This window comes from Doryrhamphus excisus, linkage group LG5 (assembly GCF_037039965.1).
Source record: "Doryrhamphus excisus strain RoL-2023G ecotype Guam linkage group LG5, RoL_Dexc_Guam_v1.1, whole genome shotgun sequence".
Taxonomy (NCBI): Eukaryota; Metazoa; Chordata; class Actinopteri; order Syngnathiformes; family Syngnathidae; genus Doryrhamphus; species Doryrhamphus excisus.
In genome coordinates this window covers 3,336,928-3,357,380 of record NC_136361.1, presented here as the reverse complement: position 1 = coordinate 3,357,380, position 20,453 = coordinate 3,336,928, and the positions used below count along the sequence as shown (strand labels likewise).

Sequence of the window (20,453 nt, the reverse complement as noted above, 5' to 3'; positions counted from 1 at the left end):
GTGGACTTGGACCTGAGAATGTTATGGCGCCAAACAGGGTTGATAATAAAATGCAGTTTTTAGTGTTTTCCACTGAGGGCTATGTGTCGTTTTATATTTGGGTCAATATAGTAATATAATAGCTTCATTTGTGTCAAAAAATAGTCTTAGAGTCGGGTCAGTATGGTAAGACCTGATTTGTTGTATTTTTTGTGGTCTTTGTATTAAAAAAAAATAGTTGAAAAAGAGCAGGTTTTCAAAAAAGGGTTGTCTTATATTCAGGTCAATATAATAGTTAAAAAAAATTAATTTGTATTTTTTGCGGTCTTTGTGTTTAAAAAAAATAGTTAAAAAAGAGCAGTTTTTCAAAAAAAGGGTTGTCTTATATTCAGGTCAATATGGTCGTTAAAAAATGACTTTGTTGTATTTTTTGCAGTCTTCGTGTTTAAAAAACGTTTTTAAAAAGCATTTTTTTTAAAAAAAGGGTCGTCTTATATTCAGGTCAATATGGAAGTTAAAAAAATAATTTGTTGTATTTTTTGCGGTCTTTGTGTTTTAAAAAAATAGTTAAAATACAGCAGGTTTTCAAAAAAAGGGTCGTCTTATATTCATGTCAATATGGTAGTTAAAATAATTTATTTGTTGTATTTTTTGCGGTCTTTGTGTTTTAAAAAAAAAGTATAAAAAAGCAGGGTTTAAAAAAAAGGGTTGTCTTATATTCAGGTCAATATGGTAGTTAAAATTTTTTGCGGCCTTTGTGTTTAAAAAAAAAGTTTTAAAAAAGCAGGGTTTAAAAAAGGGGTTGTCTTATATTCAGGTCAACATGGTACTTAAAAAGAAATTAATTTGTTGTATTTTTTGCGGTCTGTGATTAAAAAAACGTTAAAAAAAAGCAGGTTTTAAAAAAAGGGTCGTCTTATATTCAGGTCAATATGGTAGTTAAAAAAATTATTTGTTGTATTTTTTGCAGTCTTTGTGTTTAAAAAGAAGTTCAAAAAGAGCAGGTTTTCAAAAAAAGGGTCGTCTTATATTTAAGTCAATATGGTAGTTGAAAAAAAAATAATTTGTTGTATTTTTTGCAGTCTTTGTGTTTTAAAAAAATGGTTAAAAAAAGCAGGTTTTCAAAAAGAAGGATCGTCTTATATTCAGGTCAATATGGTAGTTTAAAAAAATTAATTTGTTGTATTTTTTGTTTTGGATTTTGTCATTAAAAGGGCTTTCAAAATACTGTTTTTTGTGGAGGGGAGTATTGTCAGGTCAAAATAGAAATTTAAGAGCTGAAATTTTGTCTTATATTTCGCCTTTAGCTTTCATTTCTCCATAAATGTAACATTATTGTGGTTTTATCTGGCAATATGACGCTCGGTATTTGGTCATAATTCAGATTTATCTTGTTTTTATTGCTACGTAATGTCCTAAGTTGGTCTTGTTAAATGGTCGTACTCTCGTCGAAAGCTTAAACTATCTTTGATCAACCGTCCACGGGCTCCCGGTTGGAATTTGCAGCTGGCGTAAAGACAAACCATCTGATTTACATCCAAAATCCAAGCAGCCGTCGACCCCCTGCTGCTTCCTCCGCAGTGGTCGCTATCTCTTTATCAGCGCTCTACGCATGCCTGCACTCCCTCACCGTGCGTCCTCCCTCGTCACTCCTCACCCCCCCCGAGGGAGGATAGGAAGGAGGAGGGGATCACAACTTGGGATGCACTCATTAAAAACATTAAAATATATGTTAGATTGCTTTTTGAAATCAATAAATTGACTCAATTTGGTGTCACTTGAAGCTAAAATATTTTCCAATTTTATTTCAATAATAAAATTCAGGCAGTGTGTAATTTGGGGCTGATCCAAATTAGCATTGTGATATCAAAGTCCACCATTAATTTCTATAAATTCCACCTCCACTCCACTGGCGAGCGGTCACACCCCTTCCTGCGCCATACGGTACTCGAAGACGCTGCCTCTCTCTGGGAAAGTCTCGTTCAAGCCCCTGCGTTTCTTCTGCGGTATTCCGTTTGCTTCCTCCTCATTCCCGTATCCCCCTCCTCCTGGGGTGTAGAGGCAGAACATGTCCTGCAAAGGAAGACAAACCCATGCGGACTTCCAGAAAGTCGTTGTCTTTAAAAGTCCTGAAGGAGAACTTACCCCCGCTTGAAGGCTGACGCTGGTCTTGGCACCCAGATTGAGGATTCTGCCGTCAGCTCTGTGAAGCTGGTTCAAACCCGCGGCACCGTCTTCACCCCCTGACCGGCAGAGAAAGACCACATTAGAGTAAAACAGGCAAACAAAAAAGAAAACCTTCAATGGGTTTACCGTTGAGGCCGTAAGGACGCGTGGTTCGCCTCTCACTCAGCACAGAAAGAACGACTTCGTCCCGGAATAAAAGCTTCCGAATGACGCCGTCTCCTCCGCGGTATTTCCCCGCACCTCCTGAAGCGGTTCGCAAGGAGAACTGCTCCAGAATCACCGGGTATCTAACACAGATGGACATAACTCATTGTTGCTTCAGCTCATCTGGAAGCAGTGGAGGCAAAATGAGGTGCAGTACTGGACATTAACCAGCAGTGGCGCTGTTGATTCAGTCTAAAGTAAAACACTGTTATTTGATTGTTGCATAGGATTTCATTTAAACATGTACAAAAATAATTATGTAGTAATTATATTCATATTTACTCAGGAAACATGATTAAATGCATATCCTAATTTAATTTGACATTTTCACATCTAAATTAATTTCTAAAAAATAATTTTTGAAATCATTAAATTATTAATAAAATTAAATGTATAAAAATAAATAAAAAATATTAATAACACAAATAAATTGACTTTAATATATTTATTAAGGTAATATAGTTAAATGCTCATCCTTTGTACCCAGAGAGGAGATGACTAACAATTATTACTGGAAAATTAAAACTAATACAATACAAATTATTTAAATAATTAAAATAATGCAAAAATAATTGTAATTATTTAAATAATTAAAATTAAATAAAAAATTATTATAATTAAATATATAATAAATATATTATATTTTTAATAATTATTTTTAGTTATTAATTCAAATAAATTAATTAAATCATGAATTAGAATGTATTATATTTATTATACTGTATGTAAATGGGAGATGGTTAAACTACTGATGAAAAAATTAAAAATATTACTGATGAAAACATTAGTTTTTTATTAATTAATTTGTGAATAATAATTGATACAATTATGTATATATATTTTTTCTGGAGATGTTATTAAATGCTCATCCTTAGCGCCCAAAAAGGAGATGAAAACAGAATAAAACCATCTTAACGTATTACCTCTTCTCCAGAATCTCAGGGTCAGTGATACGAGTGTTGGTCATGTGACTGTGAACGCCACTTCTCCCACTCCAGCCTGGCCCCGCCCCAGCACCACCGGCGACGGTCTCATAGTACCCGACCTTCTCGCTCCCGAATGAAACGTTGTTCATGCAGCCCTGATAACAAACCAAGACAAAAAAAAAATCGTTATTTTGCGGTCAAATTATATATCGATTTATTTTTGTGATCCTCACCTGAGAGGCAGCGCAGACCTCAAACGCTTTAAAAATGACGTCAACGACTCTCTGGGATGTGAGTACATTGCCGCCAACCACGGCTGCATTCTGGGACGGCTGGAGGATGGAACCTGGGGGGATGATGACTTTGATTGGCGCGAGGCAGCCCTAAACGACAACAAATAATAAAATTCGTGTTGCGTTCAATGCAACTCGTGTCACACAGAAAGAGAAGGCAGCTGACCTGATTGAGGGGGATATCCTGTCCCACCATGCAGCGGAGGCAGTAAATGAGGGCGGAGAGTGTGATTGCTCGTGGCGCGTTGCAGTTTCCCCAAACTTCGGTGCCTGTCCCGGTAAAATCAAAGAGCGCGGTGCCCTGTTGGAAAGTCAAAACATCAACGAGTAAAATATAGTTAGGCCTTTTTTTTCCCTAGCAGATTATCACCTTTTCCTCGTTAATCTGAACCCGCAGTCGGATCGGCGTTCCATCATCCATGAAATCCTCCGACTCCACCTCCAAGGAGCCGGTCTGTTGCCGTCGACGACGAGCAAAGTCCCTCAGCATGTCCCTCACTGCCAGCTCTGCATTGCTCTGTCACACACGCGGACTCGAACCTGCTCCGAATGTAATGTGAATAGCGTGTTAGCTGTTGCTACCTGGATGTAGCCCATGTAGGCCTGGACCACGGCGAGCCCGTAGCAGTCAATCAACTCCCCCACGAGTTGGCTGCCCCTCTGATTGGCTGCCACCTGCGCCCGTAAGTCCGACAAGTTGTCGTGGAGATTCCGAGTCCCGGAAGAGTCCGGGTATCGGGCCGGAGCCATCAGGGCCTCGGTTACAGCTTATAAGAGGAACATGGAGAATTGTTATCAATAAGTGTTATGAATAAAGTTTTATTTAAAAGTTACCAGCCGGGTCGAAGGTCCACAAAAGTCATGTGTGTTCATTTATTGGATGCCTGCATGCTTGAATGATAGACAACAGGCTTGCTAAACCCAGTGGAGCAAGCTACCATGCTAACCATTAGCATGTTATCATTGTTAAAATGATAAAGTTAGCATCTTAGCATTTAAGCCATTTTTTAAAAAGTATAAACTTACATAGAGACTAATTGTGATCGTGTTGCATGTTAGCATTATTTTTTTTTACACAGTGTTGTCATGTTAGGAGTAAGCATGCTAAAAGTTAGCATTGCTACCATACTAACATTAGTACATTAGCATTTAAGCCATTATCCTAGGTATGAACTTACATAAAGACTGAGTTATCATGTTAAGTGTTAGCATGCTAACAGCTAGCATTGCTATAATGTTAATATTAGCACATTAAGCTTTTTTGCCATTTTTTTTAAAGGTATACGCTTCGTGTTGTCATATAGGTGTTATCATTGTAAACATGCCACATAGCATGTGATAGCTATCATGCTAGGTGTTAGCATCTCATATTTATCATACTGCTGGCACTTTTATGTGTGGTCCCATGGTGCCCGCAAAAACAAAGGCACACTTTCATACGGTGTTTCCATGCTAGGTGTTAGCATGCTAACATTAGCATGTTTACATTTTGAATTGCTTTCAAATGTATAAACTTATGAAGACAGTGTTATCATGCTAGGTTATCATGCTAGCATTGTTAATATGCTGACGTTGGCACGTTAGCATTTGAGATGTTAACATGCTAGGTGCATGCTAACACTAGCATGTTTACATTTTGAATTGCTTTCAAATGTATAAACTTATGAAGACAGTGTTATCATGCTAGGTTATCATGCTAGCATTGTTAATATGCTGACGTTGGCACGTTAGCATTTGAGATGTTAACATGCTAGGTGCATGATAACATTAGCATGTTTACATTTTGAATTGCTTTCAAATGTATAAACTTATGAAGACAGTGTTATCATGCTAGGTTATCATGCTAGCATTGTTAATATGCTGACGTTGGCACGTTAGCATTTGAGATGTTAACATGCTAGGTGCATGCTAACACTAGCATGTTTACATTTTGAATTGCTTTCAAATGTATAAACTTATTTAGACAGTGTTATCATGCTAGGTTGTCATGCTAGCATTGTTAATATGCTGACGTTGGCAAGCTTTTGAGATGTTAACATGCTAGGTGCAGCTCAGTGTCATTTCTAATTTATTATCAAAAAATATCTACAGTAATTTTTACATGTTGTGAATTAAATTTAATTTTTATCAAAATGTCTCATTTATTCATCTTACCCTTTTCTTGGAAGACACCGCCTGTGACCAGCTTGAAGGAAATAAAGACGGCGCCCTCCTGCTGCAGAGAGGTGGAGTGCGGAGGCATGGATCCAGGAGTGATGCCCCCGATGTCCGCATGGTGCCCCCTGCTGGCTACAAAGAACACCGGCCCCTTTACGCCTTTTCTAAACACCTGGGAATCAAACAGTGGAGTGTTAGCGGTGGTTATGGAGAATTAAGAGTCGAGTAAACACAGACGGACTGACTGGTGTGATGACCGTGAGGTCAGGGAGGTGGCTTCCGCCGGCACATGGGTGGTTGCTCAGAATCACATCCCCTTCTTGGAGATTCCCCTCCAGTGATCTGATCTAAATATAGAACCAGGAGTGAATATTTGAGGTTGCATGACTTCCATAAGGATCCCATACCTGGAACTGGACGGTTTCCTGCATGGCGCCTAAGTGGACCGGGATGTGTGGTGCGTTAGACACCAGACCACCATCTGGTCCAAATACGGCACAGGAGAAATCCAGACGCTCCTTGATGTTAGTGGAGATGGATGTTCTTTGGAGAACTCTGCCCATCTGTTCTACAGAACCACAAAGTTGGACCAGAACTCGGTCAGGATTTCAGTCTTAGCAAATGAGCTTCATGTTTGCTAACCTGCGATGCTCATGAAGCGGTGCGAGAAGATGGAGAGCTGCACGGTGTTGAGCTCCGCTCCCACAGCACGGTGAGGGTCCGAGCCCACCGTCACACATACGTCGCCCCCTTCTGTCAGGCGAGCCTCACAGCAGGGCTCCACCAGGATGGTGCTGAGAAGGTCATATCAAATAAATGTACTCTTTAGGAAGATAGTACAGTAAACCTGTACTGTACCTGTTCTTGTCAATGATGAGCGCCGGTCCCGGGATGCTGTGACCACAAGGAAGCTCCTCCCACAGATACACAGCGGTGTCATGGTAACCACCCTCGAAATAGCACTTTGTCATCTACGGAGAAAAAGCATCAAAATATCATATTTTTGTCTTATTTGTTGTACATGTTCTACGATTAAAGCCTCAAATTTACTTTTTATTTGCCATTAATCTGATTAGAACAGCTGTGGCTGTAGGCAACCCACTGATAGAGTTAAAAAAAACGGCACTGGCACTGAAATATAGCCATCCCTGGTTTATAAGAGTTAATCGGCTCCCCACCCAATGAAGTGAAAATGTAGGATTATTATTATTTATTATTATTATAATTATTTATACACATTCAAATGAAATGTGTATGTCTAAAATTGTTTGCAACCTTCTTAATATGGCTTTTAACTTTATGAGAGCGCTCTGAACATGAAATAGCACCCCTATAGTCACCTTCACACTCGTATTAGCTCCCCACCCAATGAAGTGAAAATTAAGAATTATTTATTTATACGTTAAGTCATTCATTTTCTATCGCTTATCCTCACAAGGGTCGGGGGGTGGGGGGTGCTGGAGCCTATCCCAGCTGTCTTCAGGCAAGAGGCGGTGTACACCCTGGACTGGTGGCCAGCCAATCACAGGGCACATATAGACAAACAACCATTCACACTCACATTCATACCTATGGACAATTTGGAGTGGCTAATTAACCTAGCATGTTTTTGGAATGTGGGAGGAAACCGGAATACCCGGAGAAAACCCACGCATCCACGGGGAGAACATGCAAACTCCACACAGAGATGGCCGAGGGTGGGATTGATTATTTATATGTATTAAAATGAATTTTTTAAAATGTCTAGAGCATAGAAAAATATGGCTTTTAACTTTATGAGAGCTCTCTGAACATGAAATAACACCCCTATAGTCACCTTCACACTCGTATTAGCCAATATAAAAGACATAATAAGAGAAACAAATACATGTTAGCATGTAAAATGTGCTTAAATATGCATATTTTTAGTAGCAATAGTTTATAGTAAACCCCAAAACAGTAATAATTTGTTAATTACTATAATTACTGCCAATCAACTGTTGTTTACATTGCATGGCATGACTGAGCACGTGCGTAAACTTGTTAAAAAAACCACTTTCTCATGCACTCCAAATCAAATCGACAACAGTCAGGCTATCAGGTACCGTGACGGGTTTGGCTTGACTGCGTCCCTTTATTGGTTTGTAGGTGGATTTGATTCCAGATTTCCCACAACCCCTCACTCTGACGTCATCGACCATGATGGGTCGGTCTGGGATGGTGAATCCGAACTCCTTCAGATACCTTGAAAAACAACACAAACTCACACCTCAATGTCGACAATCGTCACTTCAGTCTTCAACGCACAAACCTTTTTGTGAAAGCACTACGGAAGTCGCCGGCTCGGCACGTGTGCTCGTTTCCGGGGTAACCGTTAGCCGTCACCATGAGAGCGCAGTCTGTGCCGTCGTAGCGCAGGTGGAGAAACACTTCTGTGGTTATTTGGCCACTATGCGGATAAGGGGATAAACACTCAGGCGTTCTTGCAAGCAGCACAATAGCGCAACTGTTTGATTGCCAACCTGTTGAATCCGCGTGCATGCAGCGTTTCGTGGCAGCGTTTGGACAGCGTATCCACCCTGCGGTCCAGCTCGCCGAAGGAGTTCTTCTCATACTGCAGCGAGCACGGCTCCTGTACTTCCTCCACTACGTCTGCTAGAGCCAAACCATAGGCAGACAGCACGCCACTGTACCTATAGACGTGAACACACAATATGTTGAACCGGTACACAAGGACTGAGGATCGAACCAGCAACCATCATGACCACTCTACGACCTCAGCCAATCCACAGTGCAGAGAATAAGCCAATTGTTCCATGTAATGTTAAATGTAAACTTAATTTCCAGTACAAAAAAGCTGAGGATCGAACTAGCAACCATCATGTTGGGAGCCAACCACTCTATGACCTGAGTCACTCCACCGTGCACAGAATAAGGCCATTGTTCCAAGTAACATTAAATGTAAACTTAATTTCCAGTACACAAGGGCTGAGGATCGAACCAGCAACCATCATGTTGGGAGACGACCACTCTACTAACTGAGCCACTCTATCGTGCAGAGAATAAGCCCATTGTTCCAAGTAACATTAAATGTAAGCTTAATTTCCAGTACACAAGGACAGAGGATCGAACCAGCAACCATCATGTTGGGAGACAACCACTCTACTACCTGAGCCACTCCAACATGCAGAGAATAAGGCCATTGTTCCATATAATGTTAAATGTAAGCTTAATTTCCAGTACACAAGGACAGAGGATCGAACCAGCAACCATCATGTTGGGAGATGACCACTCTATGATATGAACCACTCCACCGTGCACAGAATAAGCCCATTGTTCCATTTAATGTACAATGTAAATTTAATTTCCAGTACACAAGGGCTGAGAATTGAACCAGCAACCATCATGTTGGGAGACGACCACTCTATGACCTGAGCCACTCCACCGTGCACAGAATAAGGCCACTGTTCCAAGTAACATTAAATGTAAACTTAATTTCCAGTACACAAGAGCTGAGGATCGAACCAGCAACCATCATGTTGGGAGACATGTCCTACATGTCCTGATCGAGCTGAACATTTTAATGTTGGAATGGTTTGAAGCAGTAGAGAAATGTTATGTTGAATCATTATACGAGGGTTGAGGATTGAACCAGCAACCATCAATTTTCCAGAATAAAAAATGTGGAAATTTAGCAAAAACAGATATGCTATCCTACATGTCCTTATTGACCTGAACATTTGGTTGAACATGGTTTGAAGCGGTAGAGAAATGTTATGTTGAATCATTATACGAGGGTTGAGGATTGAACCAGCAACCTTCATGTTGGGAGACAACCACTCTACAACCTGAGTCAATCCACCGTGCACGGAATAAGCCCATTGTTCCATGTAATGTTCAATGTCAGCTTAATTTCCATTACACAAGGGCTGAGGATCGAACCAGCAACCATCAATATTCAAGTATGGAAAATGTGGAAATTTAGCAAAAAGTCCTGACAAATATCCAATATCCTACGTGTCCTTATTGAGCTGAACAATTGGTTGAACATGGTTTGAAGCGAGAAATGTTATGTTGAATCATTATACGAGGGTTGAGGATTGAACCAGCAACCATCATGTTGGCAGACGACCACTCTACGACCTGAGCCAATCCACCGTGCATGGAATAAGCCCATTGTTCCATGTAATGTACAATGTAAACTTAATTTCCCAGTAGACAAGGGCTGAGGATTGAACCAGCAACCATCAATTTTCCAGCATAAAAAATGTGGAAATTTAGCAAAAACAGATATGCTATCCTACGTGTCCTTATTGACCTGAACATTTGGTTGAACATGGTTTGAAGCGGTAGAGAAATGTTATGTTGAATCATTATACGAGGGTTGAGGATTGAACCAGCAACCTTCATGTTGGGAGACAACCACTCTACGACCTGAGTCAATCCACCGTGCACGGAATAAGCCCATTGTTCCATGTAATGTTCAATGTCAGCTTAATTTCCATTACACAAGGGCTGAGGATCGAACCAGCAACCATCAATATTCAAGTATGGAAAATGTGGAAATTTAGCAAAAAGTCCTGACAAATATCCAATATCCTACGTGTCCTTATTGAGCTGAACAATTGGTTGAACATGGTTTGAAGCGAGAAATGTTATGTTGAATCATTATACGAGGGTGGAGGATTGAACCAGCAACCATCATGTTGGCAGACGACCACTCTACGACCTGAGCCAATCCACCGTGCATGGAATAAGCCCATTGTTCCATGTAATGTACAATGTAAACTTAATTTCCCAGTAGACAAGGGCTGAGGATTGAACCAGCAACCATCAATTTTCCAGCATAAAAAATGTGGAAATGTAGCAAAAACAGATATGCTATCCTACGTGTCCTTATTGACCTGAACATTTGGTTGAACATGGTTTGAAGCGGTAGAGAAATGTTATGTTGAATCATTATACGAGGGTTGAGGATTGAACCAGCAACCTTCATGTTGGGAGACAACCACTCTACGACCTGAGTCAATCCACCGTGCATGGAATAAGCCCATTGTTCCATGTAATGTTCAATGTCAGCTTAATTTCCATTACACAAGGGCTGAGGATCGAACCAGCAACCATCAATATTCAAGTATGGAAAATGTGGAAATTTTGCAAAAAGTCCTGACAGATATCCTATCCTACATGTCCTGATCGAGCTGAACATTTTGATGTTGGAATGGTTTGAAGCGGTAGAGAAATGTCATGTTGAATCATTATACGAGGGTTGAGGATTGAAACAGCAACCTTCATGTTGGGAGACAACCACTCTACGACCTGAGTCAATCCACCGTGCACGGAATAAGCCCATTGTTCCATGTAATGTTCAATGTCAGCTTAATTTCCATTACACAAGGGCTGAGGATCGAACCAGCAACCATCAATATTCAAGTATGGAAAATGTGGAAATTTAGCAAAAAGTCCTGACAAATATCCAATATCCTACGTGTCCTTATTGAGCTGAACAATTGGTTGAACATGGTTTGAAGCGAGAAATGTTATGTTGAATCATTATACAAGGGTTGAGGATTGAACCAGCAACCATCATGTTGGCAGACGACCACTCTACGACCTGAGCCAATCCACCGTGCACGGAATAAGCCCATTGTTCCATGTAATGTACAATGTAAACTTAATTTCCAGTAGACAAGGGCTGAGGATCGAACCAGCAACCATCAATTTTCCAGCATAAAAAATGTGGAAATTTAGCAAAAACAGATATGCTATCCTACGTGTCCTTATTGACCTGAACATTTGGTTGAACATGGTTTGAAGCGGTAGAGAAATGTTATGTTGAATCATTATACGAGGGTTGAGGATTGAACCAGCAACCTTCATGTTGGGAGACAACCACTCTACGACCTGAGTCAATCCACCGTGCACGGAATAAGCCCATTGTTCCATGTAATGTTCAATGTCAGCTTAATTTCCATTACACAAGGGCTGAGGATCGAACCAGCAACCATCAATATTCAAGTATGGAAAATGTGGAAATTTAGCAAAAAGTCCTGACAAATATCCAATATCCTACGTGTCCTTATTGAGCTGAACAATTGGTTGAACATGGTTTGAAGCGAGAAATGTTATGTTGAATCATTATACGAGGGTTGAGGATTGAACCAGCAACCATCATGTTGGCAGACGACCACTCTACGACCTGAGCCAATCCACCGTGCACGGAATAAGCCCAATGTTCCATGTAATGTACAATGTAAACTTAATTTCCAGTAGACAAGGGCTGAGGATCGAACCAGCAACCATCAATTTTCCAGTATAAAAATGTGGAAATTTAGCAAAAACAGATATGCTATCCTACGTGTCCTTATTGACCTGAACATTTGGTTGAACACGGTTTGAAGCGGTAGAGAAATGTTATGTTGAATCATTATACGAGGGTTGAGGATTGAACCAGCAACCTTCATGTTGGGAGACATGGGGAATAATGCATGGTGTACATTGTAGCATTTCAGTATAACTGCCCTATATCGTTAGCAAATTGACATTATGTAAGACCACCAGGTGTCGTTCCTACTTATGTATGAAGACGGTCTTCATCCCGAGCGCTCGGGCGATTGCACAGGCATGTTGGCCTCCGGCCCCCCCGAAACACGCCAACACATGTTGTGATGTGTCATGGCCCTTTGCCTTAACCGTGAACAAAAACAAAACAAAAATAGAACTTAACATTCAATAATATAATAAATCACATTAATGTCGCTTTATCTTTGCTACCTGCGTCAGTGCTCTGATTGGTCGACACATAGCCTCGTTTGCCACGCGGATGAATCCCATGGCCACTTCCTCCAAAGTCATCTCTGATTGGCTTTTGTGGCTGTGGTTAGCGCCATTTGCATCAGCCTGCAAATAAAACACCCTGGTGTTAGTATCAAATATTAAAAGTACTATGCAACCAAAGCATTGTACTGCATCACAATAGGAGTGGCCCACTTTGAAATGTTATATATATTTAAAAAATATCACCAAAGAGGTGGAGAATCTAGAAGATCTAGAAAGCTTTCTGTGCCGGTTATTGTGTGTAGCTGCTCGATAGGAGTACACGACTCAATGCAAAAGGCTGAAAATAAGCTTTTAAATAAGTTTTTTTGTGTTCTAACTATTCATTCATTCAATTTCTATCGCTTATCCTACTTGTTCTTGATCCTATCCATCCTGGTCACTCCCAATGAGAACATCATTCATTCCATTTCTATCGCTTATCTTCACGAGGGTCGGGAGGGGGGGTGCTGGAGCCTATCCCAGTTGTTTTCTTGGGGCGAGAGGCGGGGTACACCCTGGACTGGTGGCCAGCCAATCACAGGGCACATATAGACAAACAACCATTCACACTCACATTCATACCTATGCACAATTTGGAGTCGCTAATTAACCTAGCATGTTTTTTGAATGTGGGAGGAAACTGGAGTACCCGGAGAAAACCCACGGGGAGAACATGCAAACTCTACACAGAGATGGCCGAGGGTGGGATTGAACCTGGGTCCTCCTAGCTGTGAGGTCTGCACACTAACCACTCGAACACCGTGCCGCCCTGCTTTAAGTTCAAATCATATTTATGTCTTAAATATCTTATTATGGCTACTATTTTGGGGTAACAGGAGTGTAAATGTGACTATAGGGGTGCTATTTCATGTCTGGAGGACTCTAATAATGTTCATTCATTCATTCATTTTCTTCCGCTTATCCTCATGAGGGTCGCGGGGGGTGTTGGAGCCTATCCCAGCTGTCTTTGGGCGAGAGGCGGGGTACACCCTGGACTGGTGGTCAGCCAATCACAGGGCACATATAGACAAACAACCATTCACACTCACATTCATACCTATGGACAATTTGGAGTCGCTAATTAACCTAGCATGTTTTTGGAATGTGGGAGGAAACTGGAGTACCCGGAGAAAACCCGCGGGGAGAACATGCAAACTCTACACAGAGATGGCCGAGGGTGGGATTGAACCTGGGTCCTCCTAGCTGTGAGGTCTGCACACTAACCACTCGAACACCGTGCCGCCCTGCTTTAAGTTCAAATCATATTTATGTCTTAAATATCTTATTATGGCTACTATTTTGGGGTAATAGGAGTGTAAATGTGACTATAGGGGTGCTATTTCATGTCTGGAGGACTCTAATAATGTTTATTCATTCATTCATTTTCTTCCGCTTATGCTCATGAGGGTTGCGGGGGTGCTGGAGCCTATCCCAGCTGTCTTTGGGCGAGAGGCGGGGTACACCCTGGACTGGTGGCCAGCCAATCACAGGGCACATATAGACAAACAACCATTCACACTCACATTCATACCTATGGACAATTTGGAGTCGCTAATTAGCCTAGCATGTTTTTGGAATGTGGGAGGAAACCGGAGTACCCGAGGAGAACATGCAAACTCCACACAGAGATGGCCGAGAGTGGGATTGAACCTGGGTCTCCTAGCTGTGAAGTCTGCGCGCTAACCACTCGAACACCGTGCAGCAGTCTCTCATATTATGACTTTAAAAAAAGTCTGGTAAAAAAAAACAGCAGTCGGCCCCAAATGGCCATCATGCCGCACTTTGGACACCCCAAGATTAATGAATGTAGTTAAGTAAGTAAGTCAAATAACAATCATACATATTGTCATACTTGTGATTGGTTGGAGGACAGGAAGTTGTTGATGTCATGGGTCAGGTGACGGAAAAGCTTCATGCTCTCCTCCAAGGCCAACGGTTCGTTCTCTCCAGGTCCGAAGATCTTGGGGAAGAAGGACGGCAGGAGGCGGCCCAAAGCCAAGTTAGCATCCGTCACGGTCAGAGGACCACCTGGGGAGGCGGGGATTGAACATCTGATTAGCGTCAGGTTTTGTTTAAATTAGGAACATGTTACCTTTTCTATAGCAGGCCGGTCCTGGATGCGCCCCGGCAGACTCTGGTCCAACCACGAACATCCCAGATCTGACAAGGGAGGAGGAAGCTGCACCAAATCCATCCAGTATGCAGTTTTATCAACAATCAACAGATGCAATACTTGCTGTCACAGACCGGAAGAAGAGTCGCGAGCCCCCGCCTGCCGCTACGGTGTTGATATCGAGCTGAGGTGCCTGCAGCGTGACTCCAGCTGTGGTGGCTTCAAACACGTGCTCGTACTGGCCGGCGTAGCGGCTCACATCAGTGGACGTCCCTACGGAGCGAAGAAGACAGTCGGAATGCAAAGTATGCTTAGATAAACGCCATAAAACCCCGCAGGACTCACCACCCATGTCAAAGCCAATCACAGGCCTCTCCTCCGTCTGCTTGTAGGAGGTGACGGCGTAACCCACGACTCCTCCCGCTGGGCCGGAGAGAACGGCACGCGAGCCGCAAAACTGCTGCATGGGAGTCAGACCGCCGTCTGACTGCATGAACAGGACGTCCACATCCTGGTAGTCGAAGGGAATAACGGGATTGGAGGGCATTCCCACAATGATGGGACTTGGATGAAAATATACATAAAGGGTGTCCAAACTGCGGCCCAGGGGACATTTACGGTCATTTAATTAATAAAATTAATAAAATTAATAAAATTAATAAAATTAATTAATTAATTAATTAATATTAAATCTAAATATATTAAATATATTAATTAATATAAATTATGAATATAAAATGTATTATTATTATACCTTCAATGCACCTTTAATTTTAAGCGCTATACAAATAAAATTAATTATTAATTAATATAAAATATATTACATTAAATAAAAATATATTAAATATATTAATTAATATAAATTAATATAACTTAGATGTTGTATTTTAATGCACCTTTAATTTTAAGCAATTTCAAATAAAATGAATTAATATAAAATATATTATATTAAATATATACATTTATATAAATTATTAATATAAAATTTATGATTATTATTTTATTAGTATACCTTCAAAGCACCATTGAACCCAGAGGTGAAACCTTTTAGATATTGTATTTTAATGCACCTTTAACTTTAAGCGCTATACAAATAAAATTAATTATTAATTAATATAAAATATATTATATAAAATATATAATATAATAAATATATTAATTAATAAAAAATATTAATACAAAATGTATTATGATTGTATTATTATACCTTCAAAGCACCCTTGAACCCAGAGGTGAAACCTTTCAGATATTCCCGGATTTTGGGTGTGAGGTAGGCGTCGGCGCACACGGTGTAACCTCGAGGGACCGCCCTCACCATGGGCATGACCTCAGAGGAGAGGGAGACCTGGGTGAAGCCCAGCTGACGGGCCAGGGCTCCCACTGCTTTCTCGTGGTCGGACCACCTGAGGAAGACGTAGGGGGAGCTGTTTTTTTTTTTTTTTCATGACAAGTTTTTTTCATTTTAAGACTAAACAGTTGCTGAACTGACGTGTAGGAGTGAAGCAGAAGCACGGCCAGACTGGTGATGCCGCGGGAAAGAACGCCTCTCAGGTCCTCCTCCACACGATCCAGATCCAGCTCCCGCCACACCTCCAGACTATCCCCGGTGCTGCCTTCAGGGGGAGAGGGAGAGCCAATAACATTTTTACAATCATTTCATAGTTTCTGTGATAATAATCTAAATAATTTGGCCTTTCTGAAAAAATCCCACATTTTCTATATTTCATAATAATATTTCCCATTGACAAAAAATTTATAAAAATACAAAATAAAATATTTAAAATATTTAAAAAAAAGATCATATTTCTCCTCTCTTGCAGAGAAGTATTGGATGACATTTTTAGGTAATTTGTTATTTTTAGCATTTTTATGCATTATTTTAGCTGTTTGAAGATGAAGTATTTGTGATTTTACAAATAAGGAGTTAATATGTTCTCTGTAGGCGGCATTATGAATTATCCTTACTGACCTTTTTTTGCAGAACATTTAACAAGTGAAAATTGCTTTTATAGTTAATATGTTACCCCATTGAAAAAATAAAGTAAAAATAAAGTAAAATAAAGTAAAATAAAAAATATAAAAAAATAAATAAAAAAGTAAAAAATAATAACAAATAAAAAATAAAATAAATTAAAATAAAAAAAACAAAGAGAAAAAAATAACTATATTAGGAAAGCAGGAAGTGAACAAATGTAACAGTTACTGATTGTAAAAGTACCAGAAGGAGGGGTAGGATTTAATCAGCTTTGCTTCTTCCTACTCCTTTTCGACTTGTGGAACTCTGAACTGATTATGTGATGCATTCAATTGTAATCTGATGCATGTTCAAATGAAATTAAACCATTATCATTACCATTAAAAATCATATTTTGGTCCGCATTGTCATGGATCATGTAGTCAAACGATCATTCCCCAACCTGATGGTTGCAGGTCCCACTGACAGGGCGGTGCGACCCCGTCCCGGAGGACTTAAGGGAACCGGTCCTCGTTTGTGTTGTTATATTTCATTGTCAGTTTTATGGACTTCAAAATGACAGTTACTCTCTCCATGGTGCTGAAGCTTGTGTGTTGTAAATTGACGTTATCAGGAGCTTTAATATTGGGGTCATTTGCCACGCCCCCCCGGCTATTAGTGGCTGGTTCAATCCTTCGTCGGTGAGTGGAAACGATTTCAGCATTCCCACGGAATTCCGACTGAAATAGCTTCCTGTAAGTTGTTTTTTTTTAAAGTTGTTTTAAAAGCGACACACCTGTCACAACACGCTTGGTATCCTTCCTCGGCAACTGGCAGCCATCTTGCCTGAGTACGACTCGCTCGTCCACTTCGATAACCTCCTCGTACAGCACTTCAGGCACCGATACCTCCTATGTGCGCATGGATAGTGAGTTAAAGATACACAAAGATACACAAAGATACATAAAGATACACAAAGACACACAAAGATACACAATTACAGAGCTGTAAACTAGATAGACTCGACTTTACAGCAGGACACAAGACAAACGATCACAGATAAGTCACTTCTAAACCATTAATAGCTCACTGATGCGAGGGCAAACTCTAAAAAAAAGATGACTGTCTAACATAAATATCCCTGGGGGAGGTAACTCCACCAGAGATATAGAATAGGGAATACAAACCAAGTCAAAGAGCTTAGGCCTGGCCTGCGTTCCAATGTGGAGCAGGTCTTTGAATCCCTTGGTGACCAGCAGAGCCGTCCTCTCCCCCTCCCTCTCCAGCAAGGCATTGGTGGCCACCGTGGTGCCCATTCGGATCCAGCCGATCAGAGACGTGTCCACGGGTTCGTCGCGAGGGAAGGCGCGTCCCGTTTCCTGTCAAAGTGGCCACATAGTCGCACAATGATAATTCAATTAAAACACTGACTGGACTATATAGGTGGGCAAAACAAGCGCTCCTTTTTTCCCCTGAAAACTGCTCGGAGCGTGTGCCTGAATACAGGACACCTCGGGGACTCGTCTCACTCCTGACCTCAGTGGCACACACACATAAAAAAATAAAATAAAAAATAAATAAAATAAAATAAAAAATAAAAAATAAATTGATGTTATTGAATTTCTTCATTTTAGAATTTCTTAATTGGATTTTATTTTATTATTTTATTGAATTAAAATTAACATAAATGAATTAATTCATTTAAATAAAATAAATGAAATTTTACTAAACAAAATTAAATAAATGCATTCAATTAAAACTAATAAAATACCTCAATTAATAAAATAAAATAAAATATTTTTTTTAATTAAAAAAAATTATAATTAAAATTAATGAAAATGACAAAAATATATAATTGTATTTTTCAAAAATAAAAATTAATAAAATAAAGTAATAAAATAAAACTAAAATAATAAAAAAAAATGTCAAATAAAAAAATAAAACAAATTATATTAGGAAAGCAGGAAGTGAACAAATGTAACAGTTACTGATTGTAAAAGTACCAGATGGAGGGGTAGGATTTAATAAGCTTTGCTTCTTCCTACTCTTTTTGGACAGGTAGAACTGTGAACTGATTATGTGATGCATTCAATTGTAATCCGATGCATGTTTAAATGAAATAAAACCATTATCATTACCCCGGCTGCTCGGAGCGCGTGTCCGAATATAGTGCACTTTTCCGGGCCACAACAGGTGGCTCCCACCACTCTACTGTGGTTCCACTCAGGGTCGTGACGTGGTAATCGTTATGTCTTGATAATTGATTTGGAGAAATGAACAGGTATGATTTGTCAAATCCAAATTTGTTCCAGTCATTCAATTACAGTTAAATGTAAATTTAATGTAAAAATTGAGATAAATAAAAAGCTTTGAGTCTTGTGCATCCCCAGTATAACCAGTATAGTATTGTCCCTCGACAAGGTACGATAAAACGCCCCCTTATCTATATGTGCATGTTTAATATTCTACTTGTGTAGTTATAGATTAATATGCAACAGTAAATGTACACTTCACTGAAAAAACTTTACACATCTTATTGGCTTATTGTCATGTCTTTAAAATACCACACATTATTTTAACGATTATTACTCCAGTCACACACAGATAACCTTTTTTTTTTTTTAAATTATGTCATTACATTTATTAAATAAATATCACAGAATGAATATGAAATGAGATGTTAATTTAATTTGAGTATCTACCTCTTCCAAGACTCTACGGATCCCCTCTGTGGGGGCGTCCTTGTAGTTCTGGGGGTCACGGGACAGCAGTTTGAGAACCTTCTCCCTTCCATCGGGTAGCCGGGCGAAGACATCGGTGAAGGTTCCTCCTCGGTCGATGGCGAAGTCAAACTTGCCCTCAGTGTGGGTCATAGTGGGGAGTGTGTGGGTACCTGGGACAGACAGGTGGATTAAGTTTAAATCCAGGCCAGTGATTGGGTGGATGAAGGGGTGGGACGTCATTGAATATCACTCAATAAAAATATAATAGATTTATCAGTCTCCTGTTATTGTTATTGTATTTTTACTTGTGTAATTATACACAAATATTACATCATATTCAAATATGCAGAATTATAAAGACACAGTACTGTGTATTGCGTGGCGTCCCCTGTGGATTGCTTCAAAACCGAAGGGGATCTCGCTTCTTTACGGTGTGGTGCATTCAAGTCTAATCCGGGGACTCTTACCACTACAGTAAAAGTCATTGAACTCACCCGTCAGTTGTGTGTTTACTCGATGGGAATCGTCAATCGTGTCCGTGTCCAGTCCACACTTTCCTTGGCGAGCTCCAAGCAAGCAGTCGGGACCCGGAACAAACAGCAAAGAGCACCGCGCCTGGAGCTCCGCCCCTCCAAGATAATCGGGAGCAGCCACGAAGCAAAGCAGCTTCTTTCATGGAAAAAGTTATCTTAAATAACCTAAATACTGTAAAGAACACTTTCACTAGCTTATTTTAAAGACGTTTCTTTAAAATAAGGACAAAAAAAATCGAGTATTGCCTTCAAACACGTGAGTGAAACTGCAGATTTCCAAGGTGTCGCGAACGCACCACAGCAAAGAACGCCACAGTGTTCTTAAAGACATACTCGCATTGGGTTAGCTTCACTAAACAACCTAACATTTTGGAAACTTAAAAATAATAATTAAATAAATAATAAATTATAATTATTTGTCATTATTTTTTAATAATTAATGTATATTTGAAATATTTAATTGTAATTTATTAATGAATAATTAATTAATTATAACAAATAAATAATTAAATTAAATAATAAAAATAATAGTTTGTTTTTTTTTTTACAACATTTTATTGTGGTGAGTCTTACAATGCAGAGGGGG

The 20,453-nt window shown here is 39.9% G+C and overlaps 1 protein-coding gene across 1 annotated transcript; it reads right to left on the bottom strand.

Moving 5' to 3' along the window:
* Window positions 1-1,757: 1,757 nt before the first annotated feature.
* oplah (5-oxoprolinase, ATP-hydrolysing) lies at window positions 1,758-19,959 on the bottom strand. Its single transcript, XM_058060034.2, has 28 exons — window positions 19,829-19,959; window positions 19,314-19,504; window positions 17,799-17,990; window positions 17,408-17,522; window positions 16,147-16,270; window positions 15,865-16,060; window positions 15,003-15,168; window positions 14,792-14,930; window positions 14,637-14,704; window positions 14,397-14,572; window positions 12,500-12,625; window positions 12,300-12,412; window positions 8,248-8,418; window positions 8,037-8,174; window positions 7,831-7,969; window positions 6,605-6,717; window positions 6,389-6,540; window positions 6,154-6,314; window positions 5,992-6,093; window positions 5,744-5,918; window positions 4,172-4,356; window positions 3,960-4,106; window positions 3,756-3,890; window positions 3,530-3,679; window positions 3,294-3,451; window positions 2,293-2,453; window positions 2,125-2,222; window positions 1,758-2,052 (listed from the first exon to the last, which is right to left on the bottom strand). Exons 2-28 carry the CDS (start codon window positions 19,482-19,484, stop codon window positions 1,900-1,902), a joined length of 3,924 nt encoding a protein of 1,307 aa, XP_057916017.2. The 5' UTR covers window positions 19,485-19,504; window positions 19,829-19,959; the 3' UTR covers window positions 1,758-1,899.
* Window positions 19,960-20,453: the final 494 nt, after the last annotated feature.

Coding starts and splice junctions, on each gene's coding strand:
- oplah (XM_058060034.2), bottom strand. CDS start 19,484: ATGACCCACACTGAGGGCAAGTTTGACTTCGCCATCGACCGAGGAGGA. Junction 6,718..7,830: donor GTCAAGCCAAACCCGTCACG/GTACCTGATAGC, acceptor TTTTCTCCGTAG/ATGACAAAGTGCTATTTCGA. Junction 5,919..5,991: donor ACCTCACGGTCATCACACCA/GTCAGTCCGTCT, acceptor TTTGATTCCCAG/GTGTTTAGAAAAGGCGTAAA.